The 13,865-nt window shown below is 37.1% G+C and overlaps 2 protein-coding genes and 1 long non-coding RNA gene across 3 annotated transcripts; 1 reads left to right on the top strand and 2 right to left on the bottom strand.

Annotated features, from left to right (window-relative positions):
* The first annotated feature begins 180 nt into the window (after positions 1 to 180).
* On the top strand, positions 181 to 8,210 carry LOC135077554 (UBA-like domain-containing protein 2). The gene is made up of 4 exons (XM_063972098.1): positions 181 to 389; positions 2,810 to 2,887; positions 3,742 to 3,993; positions 5,046 to 8,210. The coding sequence occupies exons 1-4, from the start codon at positions 279 to 281 to the stop codon at positions 5,070 to 5,072; spliced, it is 468 nt and encodes a 155-aa protein (XP_063828168.1). The 5' UTR covers positions 181 to 278; the 3' UTR covers positions 5,073 to 8,210.
* A 324-nt stretch (positions 8,211 to 8,534) lies between these two features.
* LOC135077555 (uncharacterized) lies at positions 8,535 to 10,202 on the bottom strand. Its single transcript, XR_010258476.1, has 2 exons — positions 10,025 to 10,202; positions 8,535 to 8,746 (listed from the first exon to the last, which is right to left on the bottom strand). It is a non-coding gene; the product is annotated as an uncharacterized LOC135077555 (long non-coding RNA).
* Positions 10,203 to 12,069: 1,867 nt separating this feature from the next.
* LOC135077169 (uncharacterized) lies at positions 12,070 to 13,283 on the bottom strand. Its single transcript, XM_063971720.1, has 2 exons — positions 13,115 to 13,283; positions 12,070 to 12,905 (listed from the first exon to the last, which is right to left on the bottom strand). Exon 2 carries the CDS (start codon positions 12,894 to 12,896, stop codon positions 12,267 to 12,269), a length of 630 nt encoding a protein of 209 aa, XP_063827790.1. The 5' UTR covers positions 12,897 to 12,905; positions 13,115 to 13,283; the 3' UTR covers positions 12,070 to 12,266.
* Positions 13,284 to 13,865: the final 582 nt, after the last annotated feature.

The following is a 13,865-nucleotide window of genomic DNA, read 5'->3' on the forward strand; positions in this document are numbered from 1 at the left end:
TTTTTTTCCTACATCACTAATCATCTCATAGACGTCATTCAAGTTTTCCTACGTTCATGACATTTTAGATTTTTTCTCTCTTTCTTACATTGGTAGATTACAATCATTCTAAACTCTTCTAGTGCCTTTTTTACAATTGATATGTGTGGTGTTATTTGTGGTAGTACGGCTTTCTTGACTGTAAATACGCACACACACACCACACACCTTTTGCTTGTTTGCAAGAATAGGTACTTGCTCAGTTGGGAGACTTTTATTTTTAGTTAATATTTAGTACAATGGATTCAGCTTTACGTGAGCAAGTTATGATAAATCAATTCGTGTTAGCAGCAGGATGTGCTCAAGAACAAGCTAGACAGTTGTTGCAAGCTGCTCATTGGCAATTTGAGGTAGATTTCATAATATATGTAAACAAACAGTAATCATGAAATGGCTGCTTTAATTTGTGTTTTGCAATATTTGGCCTCCAGCCTTTACTGTATAGTTGGTGGTATTTATGGTGATGTTCTTCCGACATTATTTATTGCTATTGATTGTTCATAAAATAACTTCATTCTAAACCTTTATTTATTTACTTATCAACAATGCCTACAAAATACCTAACCATACATACTATACAATACAGGATATCGCGATAAATACGCAATAGTGAACATTTTGCCATAACATTTGAACATTATCATTGAGATTGTATGTTCCAAAAAATACCTATTTATGTAGTTGTCAAATTGCTGAAAATGATTTTTAAAGCATAAAGTCTAGTATTTTTTTTAGGTATTCTAACAAAATGTTAAAGACCCAGCTCTGTTTACTACATATTAATTAAAATCTCATTGTAACATTTATTTATATCGTGCTGCAGCCAGTTTCTAGTGTTTCCTGGTACTTTGTGATAGCTAATGTGGGAAACCTGTAGATAAGAAAATTTATTTATTAATCATTGTTGTTCTATTTGAAGAAGGACATTATTCCCTCATTTTATGCTAACTTATTACAAGGCTCATAAAATCTTATCAAATTCTTTGACCCACATAAAATTTGTAACTTAGTTTTGCCAAATTGTCCATTGATCTTTTACATCATTTAAAAAGTAAGACCCAAACTAATTTGTATAAAATAGTCAATAGACACTGGCAATTTGTCGACCGTTGGGTGTAGTGGTTCAGAACGGACTACTATGCCGAGAGGTCCCGGGTTCGATTCCCGGCCGGGCAGAAATTGAAATGATGAATTTTAATTTCTGTGACGGGTCTGGGTGTTACTATGTATAATATGTACCTATGTATTTAAAAAAAAAAGTATATAAGTAGTATATCCGTTAAGCTAGCACCCATAACACAAGCATATTAATTGCTTACTTTGGGGCTAGATGGTGCTGTGTGAGATTGTCCAAAGATATTTATATTTTATATAATTTTTCAAACAAATACATTGAAATAACATTGACACTATATTTATGAATCGATTACATGTGTAGTTTGAAGAGTTAAATTTCTGCTTGGGCCAATTTTTATCATATGAAATATATTTGCAGACTTGCCATTTTACTATACAATAGTAGGTACAATAGTAGCCACAAAATTTTATTAGCTGATGTTAAGAATAGGCAATGGTCAAGTTCTTAAGAGAAAATAGATTTTTTCTGAAATCCCAGTTATTTTATCAACGGTTGTATATCTTACAAAACCCAAGCAAGTCTGTATATTTTTTTTGATTATTATTGTAATTATTATCCAGGTGAATCATATATCTACCACATCCACACCTATTAGGAATTGGAATTTGAAAATTCAGTTATCCGTAAAAAGAAGAACGGTCATTTGTGACCCAGGCCCGACAGAAACGAGACATACCTCAGTTTTTTTGTCATGTCTTAATTAGTTAAATTATATTTTTTTTTATTCGAAATCTATGTATAACACCAAAATATTACCCTTTGTTTTTGTTCAGAAGTTATACAAAAACTAATACAAAATGCCTATTTATCACCAAAATTTGTAAATGTATGTACGGTCGACAGCACGTCAACGTAAACACTGTGGTATCTTACGTAGTTGCGATAGAGGCGACTTTGCAACGAAAATGTATAGCTTGATGTGCTGTCGACTGTACCTAAATGTCTATTACAGCTGCTATAGAATGTATCTAGGTGACCTGGAGATACAGCCGGATTATACAGGGTGGAAACAATAATAAGTTACAAAATCCAAAAATTCAATGTTACCAGCTTCCATAATCTGTACCCTATTATTGGTATCATTTGAAAGAGCTCTTGAAGCACTTTCAGAATCAGTAACTAGTTTTTCGATATCTTGTATAGTTTATAAATAATCGACTGAGATCACTTATCGTTTCCACCCTGTATAATCCGGCTGTATGTCCAGGTCACCTAGATACATTCCATAGCAGCTGTAATAGACATTTAGGTACATACATTTAACAATTTTGGTGATAATAGGCATTTTGTATTAGTTTTTGTATAACGCCTGAACACAAACAAAGGGTAATATTTTGGTGTTATACATAGATTTCGAATAAAAAAATATATAATTTAACTAATTAAGACATGACAAAAAAACTGAGGTATGTCTCGTTTCTGTCGGGTCTGGGTTTTTTTTGTATGGGGCGTGACCGTTCTTCTTTGTTTTAATAATTTGGGAATTAAAGGATTTTTTTTTTAAATACTTATTCTGCTCTGCTCTGTACCTATTCCTATAACTATAGTTGTAGTTTATGACTGAAACCAGTTGAGGATAAAATATTTATAAAATGTTTTGCATAAAAGTTAACCCAGTTTTTTTGATTCCAGACAGCACTTTCAATATTCTTCCAAGAAGTTGCCATTCCTTCTGGAGCTAATGGCATTGCAGCTCCACATTATCGTCAGGTATTGTCTTCAAATTTAATTATTATGTTTGTTGCTCATTGATATAAAAGTGCATGAACAACTTGTAACAAAATCCCCATTCTTAAGATTTTGATGCATGTCTAACAATTTAAAAAAATATCCATCTAGTATCCTAATTTGTAACAGGGCCATCCTTACATAAGGTAAAAAAAGAAATCTCTACATTATAGGAATTTTTAGTGATTACATACTAATAATAAATATTTATAGGTCACCTAAAATGTTTTTTGAGAGAACAGCCGGGGCTACCTCCATCATCATGGAACCCTGGGCACGTGCCCAGAGAAGGAAACAGGAGCCTATACAGGAACAAACAGCAGTTTTTATCATCGACCTGTTGCATTTATTTTATGAAATAACAACTTGATCGTGGGGTTCTTTTTCAGGGGGGGGCCTGGCCCCTGATATGCCATGTCACATATCAGGGGCAAGGCCCCCCCATTTGTGCGATTAGTATCATAGCTCATGAGTTAGTCTTAGTACTATCAACTATCACTTCAAATCTGTAGCCCAACATCTTGGGGGGGCCCCGTGCCACCCTAGCCCGCTAAATACGCGCATAAGTGCCAGAAGGAAAGAGGAGCGTGTACCAAAGAAGTTTTTACCAGTAGCGGCGTAAGGGGGGACGGTCCGCCCCGAGTGCCAAGCATCAGGGGGACAACAGTCGCGCAGATTAAAAATCCTGGGGGGCACAAGACCATTCTGGGGTGCCTTACCCCCCGGCTATATGTCTACCCAACTTACATTATGGACTTACGCCTTGGGGAATCGCCCCGGGTGCCAACCCATGCTACGTCTGCACTGGTTTTTACCATCGACCTATTGCATTTCAGCAATTGATGACGCCATGCAACACACCAGCAACGCCGCCGAACTTCCCTGACGCGCTCGCCGCTTTCTCCCGGCTGTCCACGACGGGCAGCCCGGGCACGGCGGGCGGGGGCGCGGCGGGCGCGGGGGGCGCGCCGCCCGTGTCCCCGCTGGCCACGCATCCGCCGCCGTCGCACTCGCACGTGCCAGTCAACGCCTTCCCGCCCGCTCCGAACCCGCAAACGAATTACGCATCGCTTTCCTGCTCAACTGCTGTGAGTATATCTCTACCCTACAAATATTATAAATGCGAAAGTCTGCGGCGTTTTCATACCTAAACCACTAAACCGTTTTAATGTAAAAATAGTTTGAGTCCCGAGAAAGGGCATAGGATTGTTTTTATCCGTTTTTGAAACGGCGACGCGCGCTATAAGGTTTTTCTCTGACAGACAAAATTTCACGCGGGCGAAGCGAGCTTGTCTACTATTAGATTGACAAATTCATTCTTACACCCCCTTGGCAGTCGTTGCACTTAACCCATGCATGAATGTCATAAGAGGTGACATAAAGTAGAAATATGTGAACTGGGTGTTCTCCAACTCATCTGGGCAGTCAAATTCTCTATTAGCCTCTGGAAATTAGAGGGTAGTCCTCCTGCAGTAGAGGAAACTAAACGACCTGATGGTAGTCCATGTTCTCCTGAACCATGTCTCCAGGACGACTGACGGTACAAGTTTTTTTACACTTTGATTCCATTGCGAACTATATTATAGCCTAGCTGTGCGAATTAACAGAAATATGCTCTGCTAGCTAGCTTAAACTCTGTTGCCCTTACTAAATAAACATAATTCCATGGAAGATGTTAGGATGAGAAACGGTGGCTGGGGTTTTTTTATTCGTCTTCCGTGGTGCTATTACTAATTAGTTTTTCTGCGGTAGTGGTGACAAAGCAGTCGTTACAACTGGAAAAAAATGTTTTAAACGTCACCACTGGCGATAGCCACGCAAACCACTACTGGGAGTAAACAAAGAAATGCCCATAAATTATTTTAGAGCATTCGACCTAATATCATATTTAAGAGTCCACACAAATAGATAATAAACAAATAACTTCATGTTTAGCACAGATTCGTATGCAAATGTCACCCATAAAATGATTAAACTGGTTATATTAATATAACGTTAATAGTTAAATATTTCATGTATAAATAAAATCTTAGGTAACATCAGGAAAAAAACAAAGACAGTCACTTCATTTATAAAGCATTTTACGTCATAAAATGTATTAAACAGGTCTCAATTAAAAATTATTTATTCTTTGTTGCAGGTGTGCAGTGAACATATGCCAAGATAAATTGGAAATATTAGTTTAGGAGCATCTATAATTTATTTTTATAATGGTGCGCATTGTGAGCTGTGGAATTGTGTATGAAAATGTAAAATAATATTTCACAAACACCCCACTACAGCGGCAATTAGCTGGACAATATTAGGGGTGCTGTAGTCAATCATGTTATATGTAAGTAATTAATGAAATATTGTATGTATTTAATATTTATGTATAAAACAGTGTTTTCTGAAAAAATATGCACAATTAACCTATGAAATGTGTAAGTTTTCGTTAATCAAATTTACCTGTGATTTTACTTGTAAAAAATCATATAATGAATCGGAATCATGTTATACAATCAAGTGACTGTAAATTAGATCAAACTATGTATGTATCAGAATTGACAAAAATATTTTCTTTAGCTCATAATATTATGTTGGTTGTCGTAATTCAACCATTATCAAGTTGTATAGCCATTTTTTTAGAATGCTATATTATTTATATTCAGTGTGTTTAAGTATAACGACTCTTAAAAGACAATACAATATTGTTAAAAAAATACTACATTTGATGTAAAAGTTTATCTAAAAAAAAAAAAAAATACTCGTCTCGAATTCGATTTGGTTGCGACTATTTGACGATGGGTCGGTAAAGTGTCTGTGCTCAATCCGAGTGGAGAACCTTGCGAGGTACGCATGTCCGACCCCTTGTAAAGGAAAGGGATACACCCGTTGTAAATTGTGTGTACAAAGGCAGCCATCAAATGCAAAGTTTAATTTGTGCATCAAATAAATATCACAGACCGCATCAAACTTATAGTCCTTTTATCAGATACATATTGATCGTCTTTGCAATCCACTGCTACTCGAAAGACCCTCGAATCTCGATTGATCTCTAGCAAAAATAGAGTTCTATTCAGTAAACTCTTGGGCTAGAAACTTCTCCATCTGAGCTATGAAAAATATTTCTCGTTCTTCCATTTATACCTACCTAAAGTAATGTACGCAAACTGAACTAATTAGCCATTTATTTGAAAGAGCAACTGTATAAATTAACGAACACATTAAAGTACCTACGCAATCTGAAACTAAGATGCATGCATTGGAGTGTACCCTGAATATTAACATTTTCCTCATATGGATTGAATCCGAAGCCGTTGCAAAGTCATGTTAAATATAAAGAAGTAGAATAAGACTTACAATAAAAATTTAGTATGATATATCTCAGTTTTTTTTTCGTATCTGGAAGGGTAAAGCTAGAGAGTTAGCTTACATTTTTATTTGTCAAACACGTAACATGTTAAAATATTAATCTTTATTTGTAACATGATTTTAAAATCTATTCTATCTCAACATGCTGCGCGCTGTAACTGCCGAAAGGATCACTCAATACACATACATATTTTGTTTATGTATGATTCTGTATTTGCTGTTGTTACTTAAGAGACGCTACGCTATCTATACGTAAATACCTGAAAATGCTCTCTTATACCTACACTACGGATTATTACGGCAAGGCCAAGTTGCCGTTATAAGTCGTAGTGTGCGACGGGCCTTATTTTAATCGATTTTCAAATGGCAGACTTCACATTCGGCACTCGTGCGGTTGCCCGCGCTTTTTCAAAGTATAATAGGGTATTTGACACCACCAATCAATTGACGTACTTTTTAAAACTGTCAAAACGACACACTCCCATAGATTTTGTAAGGCAATACTAGCATGTGACGTCACAATTTTATCAACTCAATGAAACTACTTTTTTCAATTACAATGCAACCAAAAATCGTAATTTACAGGTAAATAAAAATTAATTAAGTTTTTAAGACCAGAAAGAAGTGTCTTTTAAAAAAAGTTGTGGTTTAGAATTATTGGCGAATGGTGTCAAATACCCAATTTTAACTTTGCGCATTTTTGTGATCTTACGTAAGAACTATCGATACTCCCTCCAACCCCCTTGTAAGAAAAAATGCTGTCCCTCCCCCCCCTAGTCTTACGTAATAATTATATGAATGGCCCCAAAAGAATAAACACCTTTCAGTCTTTTTCTAGGGCAGTGGTTTGCATATTATACCTAGTACATATGATTAATTTCTTTACCTGATTATTATAATATGGTAGTAATTAATTTGATGCGCGTATTGTTAATACCAAAGTTACGAAACTAACTTTACAATACAGTGGTGCAAAAATCAAACTTATCTGCGCATTTTTGTCTAATCATGTTTATGTATGGCCAATGGAATTTTTCTAGATGTAAATTCGCCCTAATAAGACCTCGCTAACGGTGCGTGAAAAGCATCGCGTACCAAGCTATGTTTAGTGCTCAAGTTTTCAGTGTAATAAAGCGTTATAACGAGGTATTACTCGTTTTTGGCGTTTGCATGTAAACACTTACGCCTGGTACGCCTTGCCGGCCGGAAAGCGTGTCTGGTCGTGCAATTCAAGAAACACCTGCTCTGAATTTCACAGCCATTAACTGATGGCAATCATCAATTACTTTAAAAACCATTAGGCCACGTTCATGTTAACGAGCTTTGGTGCGAAGCTCAAAGCTGGGTGTGAAACAATTCTTAGGTAGCTACCTACTTTATGATACAAATGGTCGCCGAAACATGGCTGTTTATACCTCGCTTTGCGCTCCTCTAAATCTAAGCTCTCGTATCCATAAATGCCTACTTACATAGCCAAATAGAGATCTTAAATTAGCACCACTGTACAATTTTGGCAAATAAAAATAAATAAAATTGTTCTCTGACGAGTTTGTGGTCGGCACTAAAAGCTTAGCACTTCCAGCCTATCAAACCTTGTAGCTTGAGGATTTTGGGGACATAAAATCTACATTAGGTATTACAATATTTTTGAAATCTTAAAAAGTTTTAGCTAGGTAGTGCCCCAAATTCCGCAAGCGGGTAGGTTGTTCACGGTTACTTTTTTGCATAATTCCTGCCGACATTTGTTCATTCATTCATTCTATTTAGTTTATTAAATGTCTTGTAATATTATGTTCGAATGTAGACGTTTGAAAGCTCAACTGCATGAACATAATAAATTCTGATGTTAAAATTGTAAAAATAGGTTTATTTCGTTATTAGTGACTTTCAATATTACTGTTGTATAGAACTGTTGGGAATACTCGAAAATTAAATAAAAATTTCAGCTGCAGCCTGTAGTATTAGTTTCCAGGACTATTTCTAACGTTTTTCTACTATGGAAATGTGGCAATAGTAAACATTTGCTTTGGTTTCAGTTACTTTTATAAAACGTTGCATAGGTACTTCCTTTTAAGGAATTTGTAGTTTTGCTTTAAAATATCGTTTTTCAATGCCTTTTTAAATCAAAAATAATGTTCTTAAAGTATGTAAAAAGAAGTACCTACCTGTCCTAAATCTTTGCAAATTTTGAATTTAGTAACTGCAATTAAGTGTTTTCGATTGCATAAACTTAAAATTTTAAATTTATACAGCATAAATAAAATGAAATATAAAAATTGTTTTATTGTATTTAATAACAATGTTTTTCACACAAACAACGTTGTGATAAAATCACTCATCTCACTAGTCATCTTCTTTTTCTATATCCGTGACTTTTTGTATAAGCTGGTTTGAAGCTTCCCGATCAGCAAAGTAATTATCCTCGAGGACTTCTGCGCTTTGCACGGCACTTAAAATGTGAGACTGTTTGCTTTTCTTAAAAATTAACTGAAAACGTATTTAAGTTAATTAATATTTGTTGAACAAGAAACCGAACTGAGCACAGTACTTACCTAGATAGGTAGGTAGATAGATACCTACATCGAGTGTATCGAACATGAAGTAATGTTATCTTATGATAATAAATTTGGCTATCGCTTGTCGTATTAAAGAAATTGCAAATTGCCTGTCTCCTTCAACAGCAGGCAGGAAAATCTGTATAAAAATTGATAGCGTTTGAAAAGGCCAGCAGAAGCCCATGGCACTCCATGGCATGGCAAGGATTTGCCTCCAACGAGACTCGTGACTTATTGATTTCTGCATTCACTTCTAAATCAGCTCTAATTTCTTAGAAATAAAGGAAAGGATAATTACCCACCTACTTTAACACAGGTAAGCGGGACAAAATCCCAAACACGTGATCCGCTCCAGTATCGGATTATTGGAACGCGTGAAGAATAGGGGATGGGCTGCCCACGTTTACAGAATGCAATGTCCCGACCGTGGGTCCGAAGACGGCAGTCGTCGATTTGGAAGATCACAAGCAAAAGTGGTACTTAAAACGAGTGTTCTGGGGGAGGGGAGAGACGTAACCACACTAACACCTAAGTAAGTACCTACTTAGTGCCTTATTACAAAAAAGTTAAATGCGCCATGAACACTGGTTCATATTATATGTTAATTTCGAGTTTTTTTGTAAGAGGGGTCCATATGACTGTGTTTTGGATAGTGAGGAAAAAACATCTTTTTTACTCAGCTTTTTTATTAAAGCTTAGTATTTGCACATTGAACAGGGCCAAAATGGCTAACTTAATACCTTATGACATTCTTCTCCAGTTAACCTTAGGGTCATAGAAATGAGAGTACCTACCTAGTCCAATTTAGATATTTTTTTAAGTTATTTGCACAAACGACGAACACAATGCCATATGAAAGTTATCCTTAGGGGCCAAAAAAAATTGGAGTAAGTACTTCGTTTCAGCCAAATGACGTCCATTGCTGGACAAAGGCCTCCTCCAAGGTTTTCCACAATTAACGGTCCTGCGCTGCCCCGCATCCAGGCTATTCCCGCGACCTTTACCAGATCCTCGGTCCACCATTGGGTTCACCTAGTAGGAGGCCTGCCCACGCTACTGCTTCCAGCGTACTTAAGATACTTATTGTAGGTACTTATTGTGTTTTATTAGGCTTAAAATATCCGGAAAAAGTACCTAGGTATTTTATCTCTCGGTATTACTGGAAGGTTTGCTTTCTTTTAGGTATGCATGACTATTAATTAAATAATACCTTATAAAACCGTGGCTTTTCATAAATCCATAGGCACATAATAGACGCAATCAATATCGACAGAACAAACAGTAAGTAATTAGAAGAATATGTGTAAGCATTTGAAAACATTTCGTACCAAAAAATATTTATGTCAGTTTGCATCACAGGAAGTTTTTCCAAGAAAACGTTAAAATGTCGATCGTTCAATCATAAAATGAAAAAAGTATTATTAGGTATCATCATTAGGTATAGTATAGGCACCTAAGTAGATACCTACCTATCTTAATTTATTATTAGATCTGTGTAGGTCAATGATATTATATAAAAACAAAATATCATTGGTGTAGGTAAACGCTTTTGAGAAAAAATACTGAAAATTGTTTTATAAAATAACGTCGACATATTAGCTAAGTAGGTAGCTAATCCATCTTTTTACATTCTTATTGACATTCTTCTCATAGAAATTCCGGTAGGCCAGTAGAATTTGATTTTAATCGGAAAACAAACAAACAAAATCTTCAGCGTTTTAGATGAACCTGTTGTTGTTGACTTTGGAGTCGAACCTTGGACCAGGCATAAGACTAGGCAACGGGTACCCTCAAGGAAGGGGGCAGCCCACAGATTCGTTCAAGAGAGTGCAAGGAAGAGGTGCAGCAAGAGCAACCATAGCACAGACAATATAATACTACCATAGTAAAGAAATGGCTGGGATGAATATTAAGGATAGGCGATAATAGAGGCTTGACAGGGATACGCTGGTTAAGGCAGCCCTTTTCAAGGATGGACGCCAAGGTCCTCGCCGCGGTATAGGTACCAGTGGCGGGGAGACCAAAGATCTGGTGGGCAAAGACCTGCACCCCGTGAGGTCGAAGGTAAAAAAGAAGAGCTTCAGGAGATGGCCCTAGAGTGCTGGAGGGGACGCTTAGCCGTTAGTCGAGTCGGGCGTCGCACTGTGCAGGTAGGTACTTCTGCCTAGCGGAGTGACTGCGACGTCGGCATGGTCGCTTAACCTACCGGATGACCCAGCTACTGACTGGCCACGGGTGTTTCGGGGCCTTCCTTCATCGAATAGACCGAGAACAGGTACCAGGCTGCCATCACTGCAGCCTTGACATAGTGGATTCAGCCGAGCACACGCTCCAAGAATGCCCAGCTTGGTACCTATATAGGCAATGACCTCTCTCTCTATCGGTCTTAGTCCACCATAAAATATGCTAATACTATCAGTCTAAATCTTATAGTTAACTAACATTTTCAATGTATCGCTGTTGGTTTCTATAAAATAGGTAAATAAATAATAAAATAAATATGACCAATGGAGAGGAGGCGTGGCGTGGAGTTCTCACCTGTAAAGCAGTCATCTCACAGAAGGAAGCGGCAGAGAGGGAGCGGGAAGCATCGCTCGACGCACCCATTGCCCGCCGCGCCGCCGACGTCATGGGCACAGGAGGAGGCTCTATGACCTGCACCTGCCCCTTCCTAATAGGCCTCGGCTATCAGATACGGGGGTGTCTGGTGGCGTCTAAAGAGGCCGCGACGGCGCAGCACGTGTCCTGCGTGCCGCTCGCAGGAGGTTGAAGGCGTAAAGACGCCTTCCTTGGTTTGAGGCTGCGCACTAAGCGAGCCGAATGCCGAGCAAAACGCCGATAGTGATGGCCCGCGTTCCCGACTCATATGGCTACCGAGGGCAACGTCAGGTTTTTAGTGGGTAGGCCCTACCCTTCTGGCAGGGAGAACCCCCTAGCTGGCCCCGCGGCTGGTGGGTATACAAATCAATGTATTTTCCTGACGAAAAAAAAAGCCCTTCAAGGATTCGACGATTGACCTCTTTCTCGAAATTGGATCTACCTCTAGCTGAATTGTTTGTCTGAGGTAGACATAATTGTCAACAAAGATGTATTCTGTGGTAGTTTCGTACTGATTGCAACACATGTGAGGTGCTAATTTTGGGATACATGTATAAATACTGCCGGAGATATGGCATCCGGTTTTTTCACATTGGGATAGAGGATAAAGGGATTTTAGGATACCCAGTTGCTTAATTGTAAAAAAAATAATATAAGTACCTATGAATTTAATGTTTATTACATTCACAATAATATAATTATTTCTTCATTTTAGTACCAATTAACAAAGAACACCATGTCATATTCTTATTCTAAGACTAAGTAACTTGAAAGGAATTGACATTCATAGGACAAAATTAATTGTAAAAATAAAATTTGGACCACTTTAAACTGTTATCCACATTTCGGAAAGATTAAATATACATCATTTCAGCCATTGATGACATCTTTTTGGGTATATGAACCAGTGTCTCAAAGTAACTTGCTAACTCATCAATTGTGACATCACATGGGGGATTAAGTGCTTGCTGAGAACAGGTGCCAGTTTGACTTTTATCGGGAACAGATTGTTTTGTTTGTCTTGCAAGTGATATGTCATTCTTCCACCAATTGTTTTTACTATTTACTTCTTTGGCCGTTACATTTTGTTTTTTCACATCTGAAGATATTCTTAATTGGTTACAGTTATCAACAAGTGCACACAAGTTTAAAACATCAGCGTTGATTGTTCGTGATAAAGGGTAACCTTTACTCTGTGCTATACAACCTTCCTCTAAGACACTACTGTCTTTACTACATGTTTTTATAATCTTTAACACAGGATCTCTTATAACTTTATTATGTTTCTTTTTGCAGATTGTCATATAATTTTTTTGTTGTGGGCATGTACACTTAGAATGTGATGCATAGCTTCTTGAAAAAATATTTTTTTGTTGAGACTTATTAATAAATGGATTGTCCTCTTTCATGGGCTTGTTTGTTTTTATGGGCTCTATTTCTAATTTTCCCATTTCCACTGGTAATAACAAATCTTCTTTTGCCATTATGGTAAACTGTAAAAGAAATTAATGGTACAACAACAACAATGATGGATGATTAAAGGAACAATACTGGTAATAACTTTGTATCTAAAATGTTGAACCTTTAATTTAACTGCCTCTGTCTTGAGTGACGTCTAGCGTCCTCTTGTTTTACGAATTATTAGACCTTAGTAAACAATTTTATGAAATATTATGTAAATGTATGTTTTATTCAAACTTACCTGGTCTATACAATCCAAAAAAAATATCGTAATTTTCTCTGCGATTAATTGTGTAGAATTAAAGCTTTTAATCAAAATAAACTTAGTAATTCTAGGTAAAATTATCGTACGTACAACAAATCATTCATCATTGCTTGATGATGACAGACAAAAAGTCAAAAGTGACAAGTCACAGACAAATATAATATTTTTATACAAAAAAAATAGTGTTGCTCCAGAGTCACTCAAACCGAAGTTGTATGGATGAACAAATTGCAAACGACAAATGCACTTTTTAATCGAATCGAAAATCGAATGCGTCAAAACTCCATAAAAAAAACCGCTTTTCGACTTTTTCGCGATTATAATGTTGTCTAGACCCACTGGAATGCGTGTGAATACACTGTGTCGAACTGTCGATCAATCTCTTGCAGTGTGAATATGATACGATACCATTACGATGCTTACCAATTGATAGCGTGACATATGTATAGTTTATTTTTGGACTACTCAAGCTGCCTGCCAGTGCTGCCACTGCATTGGCTGCGTTCAGCCGAAAATAGCACTTGTTAGAAATTGTTAGCAAAATGGCGATCGAATGAAACTTTAGCATGTTTTCGGCTAGGAAACGTGCTGGAAGTACACTATGCGGGAAATTGGCCAAGCCGCATCAATGTGAACACATAAGCTGTAGTTGGTCCACGTATCGGTTCCCAACATAATGAATGACGTTTACTTGGCACGCTCGTTTTCATACTAAAAAATTTGACAT

Source organism: Ostrinia nubilalis, chromosome 13, assembly GCF_963855985.1.
Source record: "Ostrinia nubilalis chromosome 13, ilOstNubi1.1, whole genome shotgun sequence".
NCBI lineage: Eukaryota > Metazoa > Arthropoda > Insecta > Lepidoptera > Crambidae > Ostrinia > Ostrinia nubilalis.